We start from the raw sequence: 17,711 nt of genomic DNA on the forward strand, positions 1-17,711 counted from the left end.
ATTATGTGTGCTGTTAGTCTAAATAAAAGATAGGTGGGAGCTGCTAGCATAATTCATCAGAGCTAAGAATTGGGTAGGTATTAATCTCATGGATCCCCAAATTATTAAAAATTTTAATTTATTTTTCCAGGTCACCATTCATTCTTAATTGGCCTGATTTAATTTTTACTGTTTAAAGTTACAGGTCAGTAGAAGAAATGGAGAGATTTATTTTCAATATTAAGAAGTCCAGGTGTGGCCTAAATATTTTTCTGTCAAAAAATTCTTCTTTAGAGGTTTACTGAGTTATGTAGTTTCTTCTTTTTCAAATAGTGTATCCTCAGTTTGTGTATAACAAGCCAGATGTCTTTAACCAACTTGAATTCAATAAGAGAAAGGATTTTTCTCACAACTAAAACTGTCCAGAAGTAGGAAAAACTGCCTCATATCACTGGAAACATTCAAATAGGCTGCGTACTTTCTACCAGAAAAATTATAAAAGCAATGAACTCTTGCACGCAATAGGAGAATGGACTAATTTATATCACATTCTAATGACGCAATAGACGAGTTGTACCATTTATAATGTCCTCTGTTTTCCTGAGCAGTGCCCTTGAAACATTTATTTTCTGTGGCCTGCCTTTCTTTTGAGTCATCTTGACCATGTGATAATAGCTTTTCATTCTTAAGGAGAAAAGTTATTACCAATTATTTGTTTTTAATCTAATTTTGAGAATCAAAATGAAGTAGTTTTTTTTTTGTTGTTTAAAAATTCTGCACTCAGATCATAGTGATAATAAGGAAGTATTCTAAAATGATGAAAAAAATCTAATTTTTGATAGTTTTTTAAAAACAAATCACCAGTAAGGAAGTCACTTTTATCAACCCAGTAGAATTAGAGAAGCTATAGCTAACAGGTTGAACTTTTGTGAAACATTCCATTAATGATTGTTTCTGTGGGAGGGAAGAATTACAGCTTATTCTCTGTAAGACAAAACCGTACAGGGTGGTCCTCCTCCCGTGCTTGGCAAACATGTAGAAGCAAAGTGGCACTAACCGGATAACCTGTCACCCTAGCGATGGAAGGTAATTGCAGGTGGAGTCTGCATGCATCCCATCTGGGGATCGGGACTCGTGTCCGTAGCATCACAGTGGGAATTACCTGTGAGCCCCAGGAAGGTGGGGGTGTACCTGCCTTATTCTCTACCAGTTAGTGGAGCTCCAGCCTGAGGTGATCGCCCCTGTTCCTCTCTTACCCCCTCCCCCAGCTCCGTGTGTGACTCACAGGCAGTCCTGAGGCCCCTCTGTACTGCAGGGACCTCTGATCGCGACACTTTATTTCCATTACCAAATGGGACCATAGCTGCCCACAAGTGGATACTAGCTTTGTACCTAACTGCCCTTAGCAGTACAGTGAGTGCCAGCAGCAGGCGTTGCCATTCTGTAGGAGCGCTGTCTCTGCTGCCAGACCACCCCGTGGCTGCAGGTCATGTTTCCAGCTAGCCCAGCTCACCCCTTTCCCGGTATCTCTGCTGCTTTTGAATTGAAACAGTTGCTAGAACACTCTGTCGGGGCCTCTGCAACGCCAGATCACTCAGTATATTTGTGAAGTGAAGAGGAATATCTATCTGTATTCTCAGATGACTTTTAATTTTCAAATTAGGTGATAAGAGCAGAGGAATGAGATTTTTGGCTCCCCCGTCTCTGGGCTGGCTAGCCGAGAGTTGGTGTCCTCGCCCTCTGGTGGTGCTGTTACTTTGTCAGAGGGACGTCTCTTGTGGCAGCCTCTGAACTCCCATCTGATTGGATCCCAGCCTCGGGGAGTATGTGTGTGCTCTGGGCAGAATGGGACACTCTCTGATTCTTCCTACCATCGTCCCTTTGGTCCCATTTGAATTAAGGCCCACAGTTCCTTCTTTGGGCATTATCTGAAACTGAACATCCATGTTTTTGTAAGTGCTTATGATGTCCTTCCCAATGTAGGCGCGCACACACACCTGCTTCATACTTACACTCGGAATCGCATGTGATTTAAAAATGTAAATGCACGATTGAGAGGGAAAGGAATAAGGCGATCTTATCGAGGACCAAACTGTAAAACAAAAATTTGTTCTTTTTCTCTCTGTGGGGAAGTATTAATTTTGATAGAACTCTGTCAAGGAAAGAGGAGAGTCTAAGACACTTAGAGTACAGCGTCTTCCTCTCCTTTTCCTCCTCCCTCCCCCCTTGCCTTTTTTTGTTTCTCTTTCTGATTTTCCTCTTCTGATCACTGCAGTCGGTTATGGGGTTGGAGTGCCGATGGGCTCTCGAAGCACCCACCTCCCTTTTCTCAGCCCAACTCCATTCCCACCGCTCCCTCTCACAAGACTCTCAGGCGCTCTTACTCTCCCAGGTAACAAGCTACCTGTTAAACTTGTCTGAGGTGTCACAATATTATTACACTTCCAAAGTCGTCTCAGGTCTTTTGGAAAGCCTCTCAGCTGCCCGAGTGTGGTCCCTGCTTTGGCTTAGACTAGCAGGAGGAGAGCCTTGGTGAGAAGCGTGAGCAGGTGCGTGAGCTTTGTTGAACCTCATGAGTACGGTTCCTACCATGTCATGAGGACAGATGACCATTTCATCGACTGACCAAATTCACGAACATCTACGGTTGTGAGCCTTTCAGCCCAGGGCAGTGCTCAGCCCCCAAAAGGTGCTCAGGCAATGCTGTGAAATCAGGGCAGGCAACAGTGAGCAGTTCCCTTAGCATTCTTCTTAGGCATGCAGGGCTTTCCCACCAAGAAGCACATGACACCTGCTCTTGCCAACGGCACCTGCAGCTTTCTGTCCTGTTAGTGATGGTGCAGACTGGTTTCTTACATCATGTACTGCCACCTGGTGATAGACTCAGGACCCAGATTCACACAGGAAGCCCCGAGAAGGGCGTTCGTTCAGTACGTCTCAGTAAAGATGCCCTGCCTCTAGGCAGGAGCCTGATGGTGTCCTCACAAGCCCCTCCCCACTCACACACCCCCAGTGTGACAGTGTTAGTGAGTCTAGAGGAAGGGAGGAGGTGGGCCTCCCTTCAGACGTAAATCTGTGGTATGGAGTAGGGTCTGGGTATTCCTACAGATATCTGTTTGAGGGTCTCTTAGGTGCTTTTCATAAAGGTCCAAAGACCAGAGAATCCCTTCCCTAGAAGTCTGTAATTACATGAGCAAAGCAGAGGTAGTCCAGCTGTCTTTGTGCTGTCTGTACCCTTTGTGATAGGACAAGGGTAAAAATAAAACAGTCTTCCTGTTGAGTGCTTCACAGATAGCTCTTGTACAGATTTACATTCCTACTTTGTATCCTCAACATAGCGAAGCTGTACATAGTAAACATGTCAGCTAAATGTTTTACCAACATCTTTTTTTTGAAACTCTTACAGCTCTAAAGTAACTTCTAAAGCATACAGAGAATCCTATAATGACTGTTTCTAGATACACAAGGTTAGGGCAAGGACACACAGACAGTGAGACATCCCTGCTGTCCTCAGTGATGTTGCTACACTTTCTTTTTTGTTGTTTTTAAAGGTTGCAGGCCTCCAAGTGTAAGAGCAGTTTGCCGACTGTCTCTGTAGACTGAGCTGTGTGCCCCAGTGTGCACCAAGCTTCTCCTTGAGCCAGTCTTCTCATCTAGCCATCAGACTGCCCTCCAGAATCATTTGTGCATATGTGCACAACAGTGTAGCTACTGCTGAATAAATACGTAGAACTTGTGTTAACTATCAGTGGGAGGGAGAGGTGACCAGAAACCCCTACATTTAGGAAACCGATTGGTGCCACAAAACTACAAGGAAATCTCTGTCTCTTCGCTCTATGCCAAAACCCTGGTGATTTCATAACAAGGAACAATTATCCTTTTTCCATACCCTAGTATCTTTTCCCCACAAAATGACGAAGAAAATCTCAGAAGGCCAACTTCTGTCTCCAGTGTCTCTTTCCTTGGAGACCTGACCTTATGCACCCCCTCCTCCAACCCCCAGTGTGGAGCCTTTGCAATGGGGCAGTCCAGAGTTTTATTTGGCATCAGTACTGGGCAATATGGCCTGACCTCAGGTCAGATTACTGACGGATTGAGCAACTCTTCCTAATCTAAAGAATCCTAAGGAAACCTTTCTGGAGTTGAATCTAATCACAGTGTTTACAGGTGGCCGGGGCCTGGCCTTTAACCTAAAGGATTATGTCCTGGGGTCATCTCTGAGTGTGGGGGCAGGTGACAGACTGGGGTGTCTTCTAAGTAAAGCTCTGCATTTCTCCTGCTGCTCTCTCATTGTATGGCTTGTCCAGACCACAGTGTCTACGATTCCCTGATGAGTGTGTTCATGTGAATTCTTTTTTCTCTATGAAATGGGGGCACATAGGTGTTGATTTGAAGAAAGACAAATCAAGCCAAAGCATAAAATAGCAAAGAAAGTAATAGCGCTGTTTCCTGTTACAGGAGAACAGTGGTCTCCCACCTGGAGCTCACAGTTTTAGCTTCATACCAAGGAGCCACTTCCAGCCTCAAGCTAGTGAGTCTAAAGGAAGCGTCACCACACATTATTCCTGGTGGTGCACATGTGCTCCTACACTGGACGTCTGAGTTGGTTTATTAATTGAAAGCAAGAAGGAGGAGCATTAACTGGCAGAATCCTTTCTTTTCTTATTTTAAAAAGAGGCTACTGTAATGCTAAAGTTATGTGAACTGAATTGAACTATTTTAAGAAAGTTCAGGTTAAAAAAACGAGATGAATTATGTGAAAGCTAACATCATCTGAAGCGACACATGGAAAATAATATTGTGACATCCCTTAAATAGCTGAACGTTCTGCCAGACTTCCTCTTGTCCATCTTGTCATTCTTTGGTTTTTGTTTTTGTTTTTCTTTTGCATGGGCTATGCTATTATTTTTGGTCGTTGTGATTCAAAGCATTTTAAGGCATCTTTTTACATCTTGTATACATATTTTTTGTTTGAGTCATACTCAGTCTTTATATATTAAAAAATAGCGTACTGGCCAGATGTATAAATGCTTTTGTTCATACATAAGCTGGTATTGTGATGTTCTAGAAAGGGGTGGGTGGGGGGCAGGGAGCCCTGTGCTTTTCAGTCATGCTCCTTCACATTAAAGGGGTGTTGCCTCACAGACAGATAACCTTGTGAACTTAGAAGGGATTGGAATCTTGAATTACGTTCAGTTTTTTTAATTCTCCCTTTTGTCGATATATACCTGGAATTTTAACTGTAGACATGTTCAAGTTCACATTCCTTTTGGTTTGATGCCAGAGTCAGTCTTTGAGTTGGCATATATTTCTGTGACCTGTCCAAGTACAATTGGGGTGTGTATTTTCTTTCATCAGAAAAGAAAAAAATGGGTTCTATTTTGCAATTTTAGGCAAATAGCTTCCATCTTTAAGAGTGAGTTCAGTTCTTGTGCTCTGGCAGAACCTAACAAGCCTTAGGAAACACTTGTATCGTTGGGGTCTCAAGCTAGCCTGGCTACTCCAAGTGAGAATTATCCAAATCTTGCCTTGCTCGTCTGCCCAACTTCTTTAAAAAAACCAAACCTTTAAAAAAAACAAAAGGTGGGGGAGGTGGCTTAGTAAATTTTATTCGTAAGTGATAGGCGATATAACCTCTTGTGAGAGTGTACAGGGCTGATCTGTGGTCCTTAGGACGGGCTCCCGCCAGTGGGTGCTTAGTTTCAGTTATTTCTCTGAAGAACAGAAAGCTTGCTTCTCTTTAGTCCTTAGTAATGGTGAGTGCTTACTTAAACACACAGCCTGAGTGGCACAGCGTCCTCGGTATGGCTCAAGACTGTCTTCAAGTGAAACTAGACCAACTCCCCGGAACTCTTCTTGAATACTTTCTTGGAACACGTGGCATCTAAACGAACTTGTAGCTCTGACTTGCCCCTGATTGACTGTTGCTTCCTATTTTGCTTTCTTGATACTTGTACATCCGTCCGTGCTTTTTTCTTTGATATTCCTAGCGGGGGACAGTTGATGGTTTTTGTTTTTAGAATCTTTTATCTGTTTCAGTGCATCTTCCAGACATCTAAAGGCCACTTGTTGACATAGCACATTACACCAAAAAGTTATTTAAAGATCTTTGCTTCGCTTCGTATTTTGCTATGCTACATGTCTAAAAGGACAGCAGCTGACATCACTTTTCTGTAAAGGACAAGTATTTCTTGCTTTTTGAAGTGCCTTTATGTCTTCATAAGATCTCATCTTTATCAGATCTGCTTTTATTATAAAACTCGAAATATAGGCATCTAGAAGAGTTTGATATTTCCAGCACGCTTCAGGTTAGATGTCCTGAGAGTCACAGTCTCAGTATCCCGTTGGTGAGGCGGATCTGACTTTGAGTTGTAAGGTTGGTTTTTTGGTTTTTTAACATAGGATGTTATTTACAAGTTTCTGATAACTGGTGAGCATAACTTCAGTCTGGCTGAAGTTGTTTGCTTTGCTCCTCTGAAATTTGTTTGTAACTGTAGCTTTATTTTGAAGTGCCCATGCCTCTTAATTTAAGTTTGTACATTTGAGACCAGTAACAACCAAACTTCTTTTTTCCATCTTCAAGATACGCAAGTTATTTCTCCACTTTCATTACCTCGCGCATTCTGTCACCAGTTCTCACTCTTTTGAGTTCTTGCATTCTCGTGGTTATTGTTTCCCACTGGTTCTTATGAGTGCTGATGTCATGTGTTTGGGACTAAATTTGACAAAGAAGAGGTATAATTGTCCAGTTGTGGGGCTCTAATAAAAGATGTCTCATTTTCATTCCAAGTCACCTGAAGAAACAACACTCTAATTATATCTTAACTTTGTAAATTATTGGAAGCAATTTATGCCCATACCTCAATTGCATGCATATGCCTCATTAAGGAAGAAACTATTTTTGATCTGTAGCCTGCCAGACTATGATACAGAGAACCTGAACTCTGAAGAAATCTATAGCTCTTTGCGTGGAGTTACGGAAGCCATTGAAAAGTTTAGTTTTCGGAGCCAAGAGGATCTGAATGAGCCAATTAAACGAGATGGCAAAAAGGACTGTGACATTGTAAGTATCCCCAGGCTAACAGAGAACTGTCTGCCAATTAAGTGATCGTTACTGATTCTTCTGAACCCTGACCACTGTAATTTCTGAGCTTCAGCATTATTTTTACCCTGTAGTAGAAAGTGTTATTTTCAGAGGCCCAAGACAATTTTGAGTGACCGTTGCTATCTTTGTGAAGAATGTTAAGTCCCTTTTTTTCTCAGCTTGCTTTTCATTTGTCCTGGACATATTTTTGTTCCTGTGATGTGATAAAGTAGTGAGCCTGAGCCAGACACCAGCATGGCTGTGTGGGAGCTCTGGTCTCACGCAGAGCGGGCAGATAGGCGGGAGACGGTGGTGCGGTGGGAGCGTTGGCGGCTCAGCACTGAGACCTGCAGGCCAGGCTCGGTGCTCAGAAAGGAGCTGCTCAGGGCTGATTGCACCCTCAGAGCTGAAGCGCGAAGGTTAAGTAGAAAGGTCATAGTGGGGAGGAAGGTCACCTGTGAGAAGGTGCAGAGGTGGGAGTGGGCAGGGTTGGCATGATTTCCCACCAGAGATTGCTAATGTGGAGAGAGTGGGCATGTTTGGGGGAGGTTTGGAGAAGAGGCTGCAGAGAGTGGCTCACGCAGGGCTTGCGTCAGGAACATTTCCAGCCTAGGTCTTAACTTTCCCCGGGGGGACACTGGAGAGTCTGAAGGATTTTTAACCAGGGAAGTGGCACTGTCACACTTAACATTTTAGAAAGATTGCTGTCACTCGGATGGAGAATTAGTCCGAGAAAGTTGGGTTGGGTGGGGAATAAGCAGAAATAGAAGAGTCGTAAGTGTCTGACTAGGACTGTTGAGTAGGTGCTAGTGTAATTCAATGAGAAAATATCATAGAAGGAGGAAAGACAATGCAGAAAAAAGTGCATGTTAATCCTTTTGGAACAGTTTTGAATGTGTGTGACGTGCAGAACCTATGGGACATCCAAGCAAACATACCCATTAGGCCTGTGGATGTACCAGTCTGGCGCGTAGGCCGGCAGTTTCGGCTCGAGACAGAGATTTGAGAGGCTTTGACTAGTTGATGGTGATTAAAGCGAAATGAGTGAAACCCGCCAGGTGAAGGGTAAAGACAAAATCTGCAGGAGCATCAGCACTAGGAAGAAGAAGACAAAGAGTTGGAAGAAAAGCTCAAGATGACGTGTGTGTGGTGCCATAGGAGCCATGACACTTTCAGGAAGCAGTGTCATCCCAGGGCATCTTATTGCCCACGGTCATGACCATGGCAGGGCAGCTATGGAGTGACAGGGCTCTGCTGGATTTCTTTTTAATTATTACTGTCTACATTAAAATTCTCTGTTAATCTAAAATATGTAAATCAAAAATTTATTTGCTAACGTTTTGCTATAGAGCCAAGACCTTTTCTTTTAGAATGAGCCCACCATTTGGACTTTTGTGTTCTTAAATAAATTTTACACATGGTCACAGTCCACAATCTACAAATTGAGTTTCTTCCAGGAGTCCATTGGATTTTGCGAGCATTGTTAAGAGCAGAATTGAAAGAGGAAAACAGTCCAGGGGATTGAGGAGTGACAAGGGTAACAAACAGAAGAGATGAGGGGTCATTCAGGGGCTTTTCACGTGGGAGAGGCCTGACCTGTTTGAATGCCGATGGGGCCAGTTGAGAGCAAACGGTTGACTCTACAAGTGAGGGAAGTGGATGATTGGTGGCGCAGGTCCTTAAGGATGTGGAAGAGGGAGAAGATTTGGAGACTGGTGGAGGGAATTGAGAAGTTCAAACATTCAGAGATGAGGCTGTTTCGCTAGAGGATGTGGACCTGAGAGGTGCAAGAAGCATAAGAGGGGAAGTGAAAACTGAAGAGTTGAGGAGGTTTAAAGCTCAACGTCTTGGCCACTGATTACCACATTTCTAGCTAAGAAGCTGAGGTAGATAATAAAACTTCGTTAAATGTGAGGCTCAGGAGCCAGTATTGTCTCTTCTTAAGCTTAACAAGTAGACCCAGTCTATTCAGAAGACAGAAGTCCAGAAGGGTGAATGTCAGATCCAGTGGAAAGATGGTTCACAAAAGCAGAGACAAAAACATTAAATGTGGGAGAAAATCCATCCTCAGATTTTGTCTTTATCCTTAGGAGTAATTACAGAAATACAAGAGGACCTATATTTTACTTCTAAATTATTCTGCTTTGTTTCAAGTAGAATATTATACTAGTATAATATTGGCAGTTTGGGAAATTAATATAGTTGTTCTACAGTTTAGTAGAACAACTGTAAATAGCATTATCTATAATGGCAAAAACCAAAAACATTAAAAAATCAGTAGAAGGAGACTAGTTGAGTAAATCGTATTAAAACACAAGTAGAAATAGTGGTGTGATTAAACTGATAAAAACTTTATTTACCTGGGACATGCTTATGCTATAAGGAAAGCAAAACACGTGATAGTGTGTGCACTGTGATTCCCACTCTATGAAATCTTCACATGACAAAGACCGGGGTAATATACAAAGTCAAAAAAGTAAGGGTTTTTTTCTCTTTTTGTTAAAAGTGATTAGAATTAGGATAGTTAGGCTTTTTAAAAAATGTCTTTAGTTTTTAAAACTCTCCCTTGAAATTTTTTCATTATAATGCTAATATGTTTTACTTTTAGAAGAGTTACAAAGAGAAAAAAATTAAAATCATCTATGAATTATCTTCCAAGAGAAAACCCCAGTTAAGTCTTATTTTGTTTGTATCTATGCACGTATTATATATAGAGGGTGCCAAAAAAAATGTCTATACATTTTAAGAAAGGAAAAAACTATTAAAATTGTAATACTCAATATATACTGATAACACAAGATGAGTACAAGTCATGTGTATATATTTTTTTGGCACCCCCGATATACAGTAGTACCTCGGTTTTTGAACGTCTCCGTTGGCGAATGTTTCGGTTTACAAATGCCGTAAATTTTATGGATTTATGGTGTCATTAGATAGTAAAATTCATGCTAAATTTGCAGTTTTAGGGGTTGATTTTAAAGGTCTGGAATGGATTAATCCATTTTGCGTTACTTTCTATGGGGAAACCGTGCCTCGGTTTTCGAACGTTTCAGAACTCAAACGGTCTTCCGGAACAGATTACCTTCGAAAACCGAGGTACCACTGTATATGTATTTTTATCTCAATAATTATATTAGTGTACAGTCTTTTGGGGTGGTTGTTAACCACATGCATTCCAACAATTCCACTAGGTACATATTAAAAAAAAAAAAACTGAAAGAAAGGACTTGAACATAGTTGTGTGCTAGTGTTCATAGGAGTATTAGTCACACTAGCCAGAAGGTGGATGAACCCAGTGTCCATCAGCAGATGAATGCATTGAAGAAGAACTTGATATGTACATGCAGTGGAATAGTACTCAGCCACAAAAAGGAATGTAATACTGACACATGTTACAATGTGAATGGAACTTGAAAATATTATGCCAAGTGAAAGAAGCCAGACACAGAAAGACAAATACTGTATGCTTCCACTCACATAAGGCACCTAAAGAAATCACATTCACAGAGACAGAAAGTGGAATAGAGATTACCAGGGCTAGTGGGGGCAGGGAATCATTATTTAATAGGTACAGAGTTTTAGTTGGGAAAGATGAAAAAGTTTTGCCTAAATTACAGCATAGTCGTAATGGTTATACAACATTGTGAATGGACTTAATGTCACTGAATTGTACCCTTAGGAATTAAGTGATTAAAATGAAACATGTACATTTCATCATAATTTAAAAAAATGTGTAAGCACAAAATGAGAGATGTATCTTGTCAGCAGCACAAGTAAAGAAATTGCCATAGGACTCAGTGCAGTCTGGCTGCCTGGAAATGTTTTTACTTGTTCCTTAGTCACATGTCTGGGATGAGGAGAATGACAGTTTGGCTCTGTTCCCAGCGTGAGCCCATACTTACTCTTGTTATAGTGCCCCCATAGAAAGTGTGCTACACAGGCCTTTGTGGCTCACCCCTGAGAGTGAAGGCAGTCAGCAACATGACACAAGGGCCAGAGGACCAGGGGTGTAATTTGTTGAAGATAAGTCTCAGAATATATTAGAAAAAAGTCTTTTTCAGAAAACAATACAGACTGTTCTTTGACACAGCATAAAGACCCACTCTGAGAGTCAGAAACATCCAAAGAAGAATGATCTGCCTAGCGGAAACTGAGTTCTCAATTGTTAGAGACTATTAGCCATTGTTTGGCTCTCCACATGGTGGGAATAGATACAAGAATTCTCGAACGGTTCAACCGTTTTAGATCTTGTGGTAACTGGGGGAGCGTTGGTGTTGTATCAGGGCCTCAGCAAGGAAACCCTTAGTATTTGTAAGGAAAGTGATAGGCTGCAGTGTTGGCACATGAGATTCCTGAGGAACTGGGCCTGTGGGGTATGCAGCCTTCGTTCTCAAGGGACTCTAAAGAATTTCATGCTAGCAGTCTCAAAAATGGATTAATCACTGAAAACAAAGTAAAATAGACTTTACGTGCAAATTAATGAATGAATAGATGGAAACATAGTTCCCTTTAAGGTAGTTTATAAATTAGATATTTACAAATTGCAATACTAATGAGATTTCCAGCCAAGATGGTGGGGTAGGTATATAAATGTTAGATAACTATTGTGTACAACTGAAACTAACATAATATTATTGTATGTTAGCTATATTTTAATAAAAATCTTTTAAAAAACATGAAAGTGCAATAAAGAAAAACAAAACAAAAAAGGAATTCTAATAACTGCCCTTTTGTTAGTGGCCAGATTTCACGTGAGAAATCTCTGGCTCTCCTAATGCTTCTTAAAATTTAAAGAGAAAATGTGTTGAAAGTCGTGAAAAGGAACTGACGGTGTGTTGTGCTGCAGGTGTCCCGGGATGGCGGAGTCGCCTCCCCTGCCTCTGAGGGCCGGGGGGGCAGTGATGTGGTGGAAGGAGGCAGGACGGCTCTGGACAACAAGACCTCCCTCCTCAACACTCAGCCTCCGCGGGCCTTCCCAGGGCCCCGCGTGCGAGATTACAATCTGTATCCCTACTCGGACACCATCAACACCTACGACAAGACGGCCCTGAAGGAGGCCGTGTTTGACGATGACATGGAACAGCTACGAGATGGTTTGTCTTTCTGTGCTTGATTGTCCCCTTCCATGGGTTTCCCCTCTCGTCAGACCAGCTCTGGGCATCCTGGAAACGTTGGGTCTGTCCTGGTTATTAGCCATTTGTCCAGCAGCTGCTTGTAGAGCTAGTACTATGTGCTTAGGAATGGGAGGCACAGTAATGAACAAAAGCATGCACAGTCCCTGCCCTCTAGAAGCTTATAGTCTAGTCCTGGAAGCAGTCAAGAAATAAGTGGTAAGCAGATTACCTAAAATCACCGCTCTGACAACTGTGCACCGGAAGGCTGGCTGTGCCCGTCAGGGAAGGCTTCACCGAGGAAGCTGGCCTGCGTGGAAATCAGAAGGACAAGGGGAGTGGGGGTTTAGCGAGGTGGGGAGCAAAGGCGCGAGCGGTCCAGCATTTGTAGTGGCCTCTGACGGTCCCTCCCAGGCCTGAGCTGCAGAAGTAAGAAGCACCCCTGGAAGGCTTCCCGCTTCTCTCACACAAGCGCTTTGTTTTTCCTTTTCCTTTTTCTTTTTTATTACTTCTCACATCAGTGTTTTAACCAGGTCTTCCTAGAGCTGCTTTATTTAACTTGCATCCTATAGTTGGGAGAGAGGGGATCTGACATACAGCAGGCAGTGGCATCACTGCGGTATTGCTGCTGCGCTGCTATTTTACATGTTATCTAATTGAGGTAGGGGGCGTTACTGCCATTTTACAGGTTGAGAAACTGAAGTTCAGAAAGGTTAAGTCACTTGCCCCAAATAGAACATAGTCAGTATGGAACAGAACTAGTCTGGCTTTTTTTCTGACTCTGCGTTAAGGCCAGTGTCCATTATTGAGTAACGAGTGAGTAAATAGGTATTGGTATGATGGTATTTTTATCTGGCACTTACGTACTTGTTTTTTTACCTCAGTGTCATGTTTACATGTTTTGATTTATTTCAGCTTAGTAGTCATTTTTAAAAAATTATATGTGTGTGTGTGTATATATATATATATACACACACACACACACACACACACACACACATACATACACGTCTGTTTTGTTTCCAAGCCTGCTGTTGTTTTGTTTTACAATTTTGAATGAAGAGTTAAATTAGAACTCTAAACAATTCATATTTGCTGAGTGCCTACTGCGTGTGAGGAAGCATATGGCTTACCGGGGACATGGAGTAGAAGAGACACAGTCCCTGACCTCAGAGAGCTCCAGGCCTGTCGGGGAACAGACTGATTAGGTTGCACCAGTGAGAGGGGAGGGCTCCGTTGCAGGCACTTGCCAGCTTCCGGGGGCATAAAAGAAAGAAAACTGCACTCTTCTCTGTGGGTCAGGCAGTGAAGCTGAGACAGAAGAGAAGTCCTCCAGTTGTGACAGCAGAAATTGTTTCAGGGGTCTAAAGCATAATCCCCTGGCTATTAATTGCCAATTGCTGGTGGGTAGCAGCTCAGTGTATACCCACACGTCTGTGTACTGGGCAGTAGGTGACCGTATAGTGTTTAGCATGACTTGTACTTTCTAGGAGTATTGGACTATTTATTTCCTTTCATTGCTCATAGAATTGGTCCATCATTGAACTTATCCGTTTGTAGGTCTTGTTGAAGATAGAATAGAGATTAGGATGTTGGTTATTATTTATTCAGCAACTGTATAATTAAAGGCTTATAGAGAGGGGTGGGATGGATAGCAGGGGGAAAATGGTGAGTTCTTTACCATTTCAGACTTCCGGATGTATTTGTTTCCCTGTCTTAGAAGCTAAAGAAATATGCACATACAAACTGAAGTAGTTCCTGATGATCTGTCTGATTTGTTTTTTTCCATCCTTTCCATTTAAAGTGAATTCAGAGTTGAGGTCTCTTCAAAGCACATGGAAAGAGAAAGGATGTGCTTTTCTACCATGTAAACCATGGTTTGCGTCCCTGCAAGTAATTATGTTAAGAGACCTTGGCAAGTTTTACAGTCTGTGAATTAGTCCGTGAATAAATAGTCTAAACACCTCCATTGGCATTCGTTTGCTGTGCTACTTCCTCACCTCTGGACATTCGAGAAGGGAATGGATGTTAGTGAGTCGGACGTGACAAGTGGTGAGGGTCTTGAGGAACGTGTGTACTGGAGTGGACTTGGTACTGGTGAGACTACCACTGGCAGGGGAAACAGAGTTTGGACGAAGAAGACAGTGAGTGAGGAGCGTTTTGGGAGGGGTCTCCTCTTTGTCTGACCTGGAAGGGGAGAAAAGGTGGCGAGGCAGGGTAGAGACTTGAATATATTGGCACCTGACACCTGTTCTCCCACCTGTTTTAATTGTGAGCTGAGCTGCCGAGGGTGTGAAGAGGGGGGGTGGGGCGGAGTGGGATGATGGTGTGATGGGATGGGAGCCGTCAGGGTGCCTCTGGGACGGCTGCGTGTCCCTGCGAGGCCCCTGGAACCAGGGGTTCCCTCACGTGTAAGTAACTTCTGTCTCGCGTGTCTCCCAAGTGCCCATTGACCATTCTGACTTGGTGGCGGACCTCCTGAAAGAGCTGTCCAACCACAACGAGCGGGTGGAGGAGCGGAAAGGTGCCCTGCTGGAGCTGCTCAAGATCACGCGGGAGGACAGCCTGGGCGTCTGGGAGGAGCACTTCAAGACCATCCTGCTCTTGCTGCTGGAGACCCTCGGAGACAAAGATGTGAGGAGGGCTCCGTGTGCGGCGTTTCCCCCATCCATGGGTGGTTGAGCTTCTGCGCGCTTTTCTGCACTGTGCTTACTGTTTACATCAAAACATGTTTGCAGTATTTTCCCAGCACCAGTTAGTTCATAGGGTAATGTTTTTGCCTGACACAGGCTCCATCCTCGCTTATATACAAGCTTTTTTTCTGTAATTGGCTTTGAGGGAAACTTATTCCTGCGTCAGGTGACTAACACATTTTCTTAAAACTTCTTTAGCATAAAATGTAGTTTTTTACAATGAGCTTTTTCCCTTGTGAGTTTTCTTTGTGGTTCATGTGTAATTGAGAAACAGAGAAGTTGATTTTTTTTTAAGTCCTTACTGCATGCTGCGTTCCATGAAATTCTGTCTCGGTTCACCCCGACATATGTGCACAGTGCCAGTAATCCTAATTGGTCAAGCGACAGGTTCAGGAACAGCAGATGATTATTATGGTCGATTTTCTTCTATTGGTTTTAAAATAAGAAGCCTTCTTCACACGGTGACATTTGAACGTGACAAACTAGGCATTTGCTATAATCTACATAGGGCGCCGAGTAGGTGACTCTTAAAAGAAGGGGGGGAATCTAGTCTCAGCCCTCTGCCCTCACACACAGGAATGAAGGAATACGGGAATCACCTGAAATGAACTCTAAAAGTAAAAACCCAGCGTTCCGCACTGGGCTTTGTGTGGGCTAGCAGAAACAAAAGTCAAGTCAGTGTGGTGAGGAGCTGCAAGGGCAGGAACCGGGCAGAAGTTGCACACAGCCCATGGTGTCAAGGTCATGCCCAGGGTCACGGGGGTGGTAACTGAGTGGAAGACGGCTGAGCAGAGGCTGCTGAATGTCATGATGACTCGGGCTGCTTTCTGATGCTTTGGGTTACTGGTTTGGTATAGGGTGAGTAAGCATAGAAGAATGATGATAAAAGGTCTGTATTAACTTTCCTTAAAGTATTGGCTCCCGAAGCGCTTCTGCTTGGTTGGGCTTTGTGGTCGGGAGATAAAGTGATGTCACGTAGAGGGCAGCTAGATGGGTTGTTAGTATGTGAATTGTACAGGTGAGTGACAAAGAATCAGGATGTACTTTTTGGCTGTGTTTGGTGTAAACTCCATTCTCTTTTAATGAGCTTAGGAGTCTGTTTGGAATGGCTTTCCTCCAGACGCATGACTGGGGCCTCAAGGTCCGCAGGCAACCCGAGGCCTGTACAAATTCCCCTCCCCCACGATCTCGTCACACAGATGGGGAATAATGAATGACAGGTCTCCAGCTATCCTTAGAGAGTTCACAGTCTTCAGGTCCTGTGGAAATGTCCAACAGGTCCTGTGGAAATGGTTAGATGCTCTTTACTGATCCTTTTGTACATTTTACAAAAGGGTTATTTGCATATCTAAACTTCAGGAAATCTGGAAATCTCCAGGAGATTGATAATGAGCTTAGATGTATTGTTCTCCTTTGGTCCTCATTTGGCTCCTTCAGGAAACCTTCCTGAGGTCCCTGTTAGATGCTAGATCATGGGAATGTCAATGTAGGCCGGCCCTGCCCTCCTGGAGCCGGCTGTGTAGACAGCCTCGGTCAGGTGAGCAGTGAGATCTACTTCGAGGCATCTGCTGGGGAAGATGCCAGGGAAACCCAGCAGTGGGTGCTGGTCTCCTCACATCCCGCCATTGGGTCCATATAGCAAAGCGCTGTGCATTGTGTGCTGATGTCTTCCTTTCCTTCTGCACTCCAGCATTCCATCCGAGCACTGGCCTTGAGAGTTTTACGGGAAATTCTGAGAAACCAGCCTGCAAGATTTAAAAACTATGCCGAGCTGACGATCATGAAGACTCTGGAAGCCCACAAAGATTGCCACAAGGAGGTGAGCCAGGCCTGAAGCCCAGGGTGCGCAGATGGGCCTGGGGCACAGTTTGGTGGGGGGAGGGGAGTGCCAGTCAGTACATGGCTTAGAAAAGAGACCCTTTCTTTGGACTCCGCCCTGCCGTAGCACAGGGGAAAACCTCTGTACTCTCCAGAGTTCCCTGGCTTTGCTCAGAAGGAGGCATCTCTCATTTCCTTGTGGCATTCAGCATCTGGCAGCCAGCTGGGCGATCAAGATTGGTTTGAAGACACAGATATCCTAGAGCTAGTCCCAGACAAGTCCTAGAACCGCCGCTTCCTTCCTCCAGAACCTTGGAGAACTTGTTTCTCTTTCTGAGCCTCAGTTTCCTTGTGTGTAAATTAGGGATGGATATTATCACAAAACTTCTTGTGAGGATTAAATGAGACAACCAGTGATAACAGGACATGCCACCCTGTGCTGGTCTTCCTTCCCCCTTCTGCTTCGCGCTTCTCTCTGGCTGTGCCATGCCTCTCTGCCAGCTCCTCACATTCCCAGTGCTAGCACGTCGTACCTGTAGCTCCTGGCCCCCCAGAAGCCCGCCGGAGAGCAGGAAGGGTGCATTCCTGGGCCAGGTACATATACTGCTGACATTGGGTACTCAGTGACTCGTCGTTCAGTTGCTGACTGAATTGTTCCAGCCCCTCGAATAGCTAGAGGCCTACAGAGTGGGAGGTGTGTGGCGCTGTCCCAAGTGAAAGTGATTTCAGTAACACCCTTCTAATGAAAGCTGCTGTGAGAGACGGAACCGTATGTTTAGAACTTACGCAAACTTACATGACAGGCGATGGATTGACCCCACCGTGATGGGCAGAACCACTCACTCAGTGCAGTCCTTGGCTCACGTGTGACTCTCGAGAGTACACTCATGGGTAAAGACAATTGATTAGAGCAATTCTTATTCGGATCTACAAGAAGAATCAGACCCTAAATTGTGGTTTGTCTCTAGTTAGTAGTTGTGTGACAGTTTGACCTCAAATCCCCACCACGATTGCAGACTCAGCGAG

At 43.7% G+C, this 17,711-nt stretch overlaps 1 protein-coding gene across 2 annotated transcripts in view; it reads left to right on the forward strand.

Annotated features, from left to right (window-relative positions):
• Nucleotides 1–17,711, forward strand: part of CLASP1 (cytoplasmic linker associated protein 1) — a 240,411-nt gene that overhangs the window by 197,824 nt on the left and 24,876 nt on the right. The window contains exons 35-40 of one of the 2 annotated variants that reach the window (XM_081051107.1): nucleotides 2,255–2,371; nucleotides 6,892–7,042; nucleotides 9,672–9,731; nucleotides 11,907–12,156; nucleotides 14,618–14,808; nucleotides 16,558–16,686. In XM_081051107.1, coding sequence (XP_080907233.1) covers nucleotides 2,255–2,371; nucleotides 6,892–7,042; nucleotides 9,672–9,731; nucleotides 11,907–12,156; nucleotides 14,618–14,808; nucleotides 16,558–16,686 — 898 coding nt within the window. The remainder of the gene's footprint in view (nucleotides 1–2,254; nucleotides 2,372–6,891; nucleotides 7,043–9,671; nucleotides 9,732–11,906; nucleotides 12,157–14,617; nucleotides 14,809–16,557; nucleotides 16,687–17,711) is intronic. The other variant, XM_081051108.1, reaches the window with a different exon arrangement.

The sequence above is a fragment of the Rhinolophus hipposideros genome (assembly GCF_964194185.1).
Source record: "Rhinolophus hipposideros genome assembly, chromosome: 6".
Lineage (NCBI taxonomy): Eukaryota > Metazoa > Chordata > Mammalia > Chiroptera > Rhinolophidae > Rhinolophus > Rhinolophus hipposideros.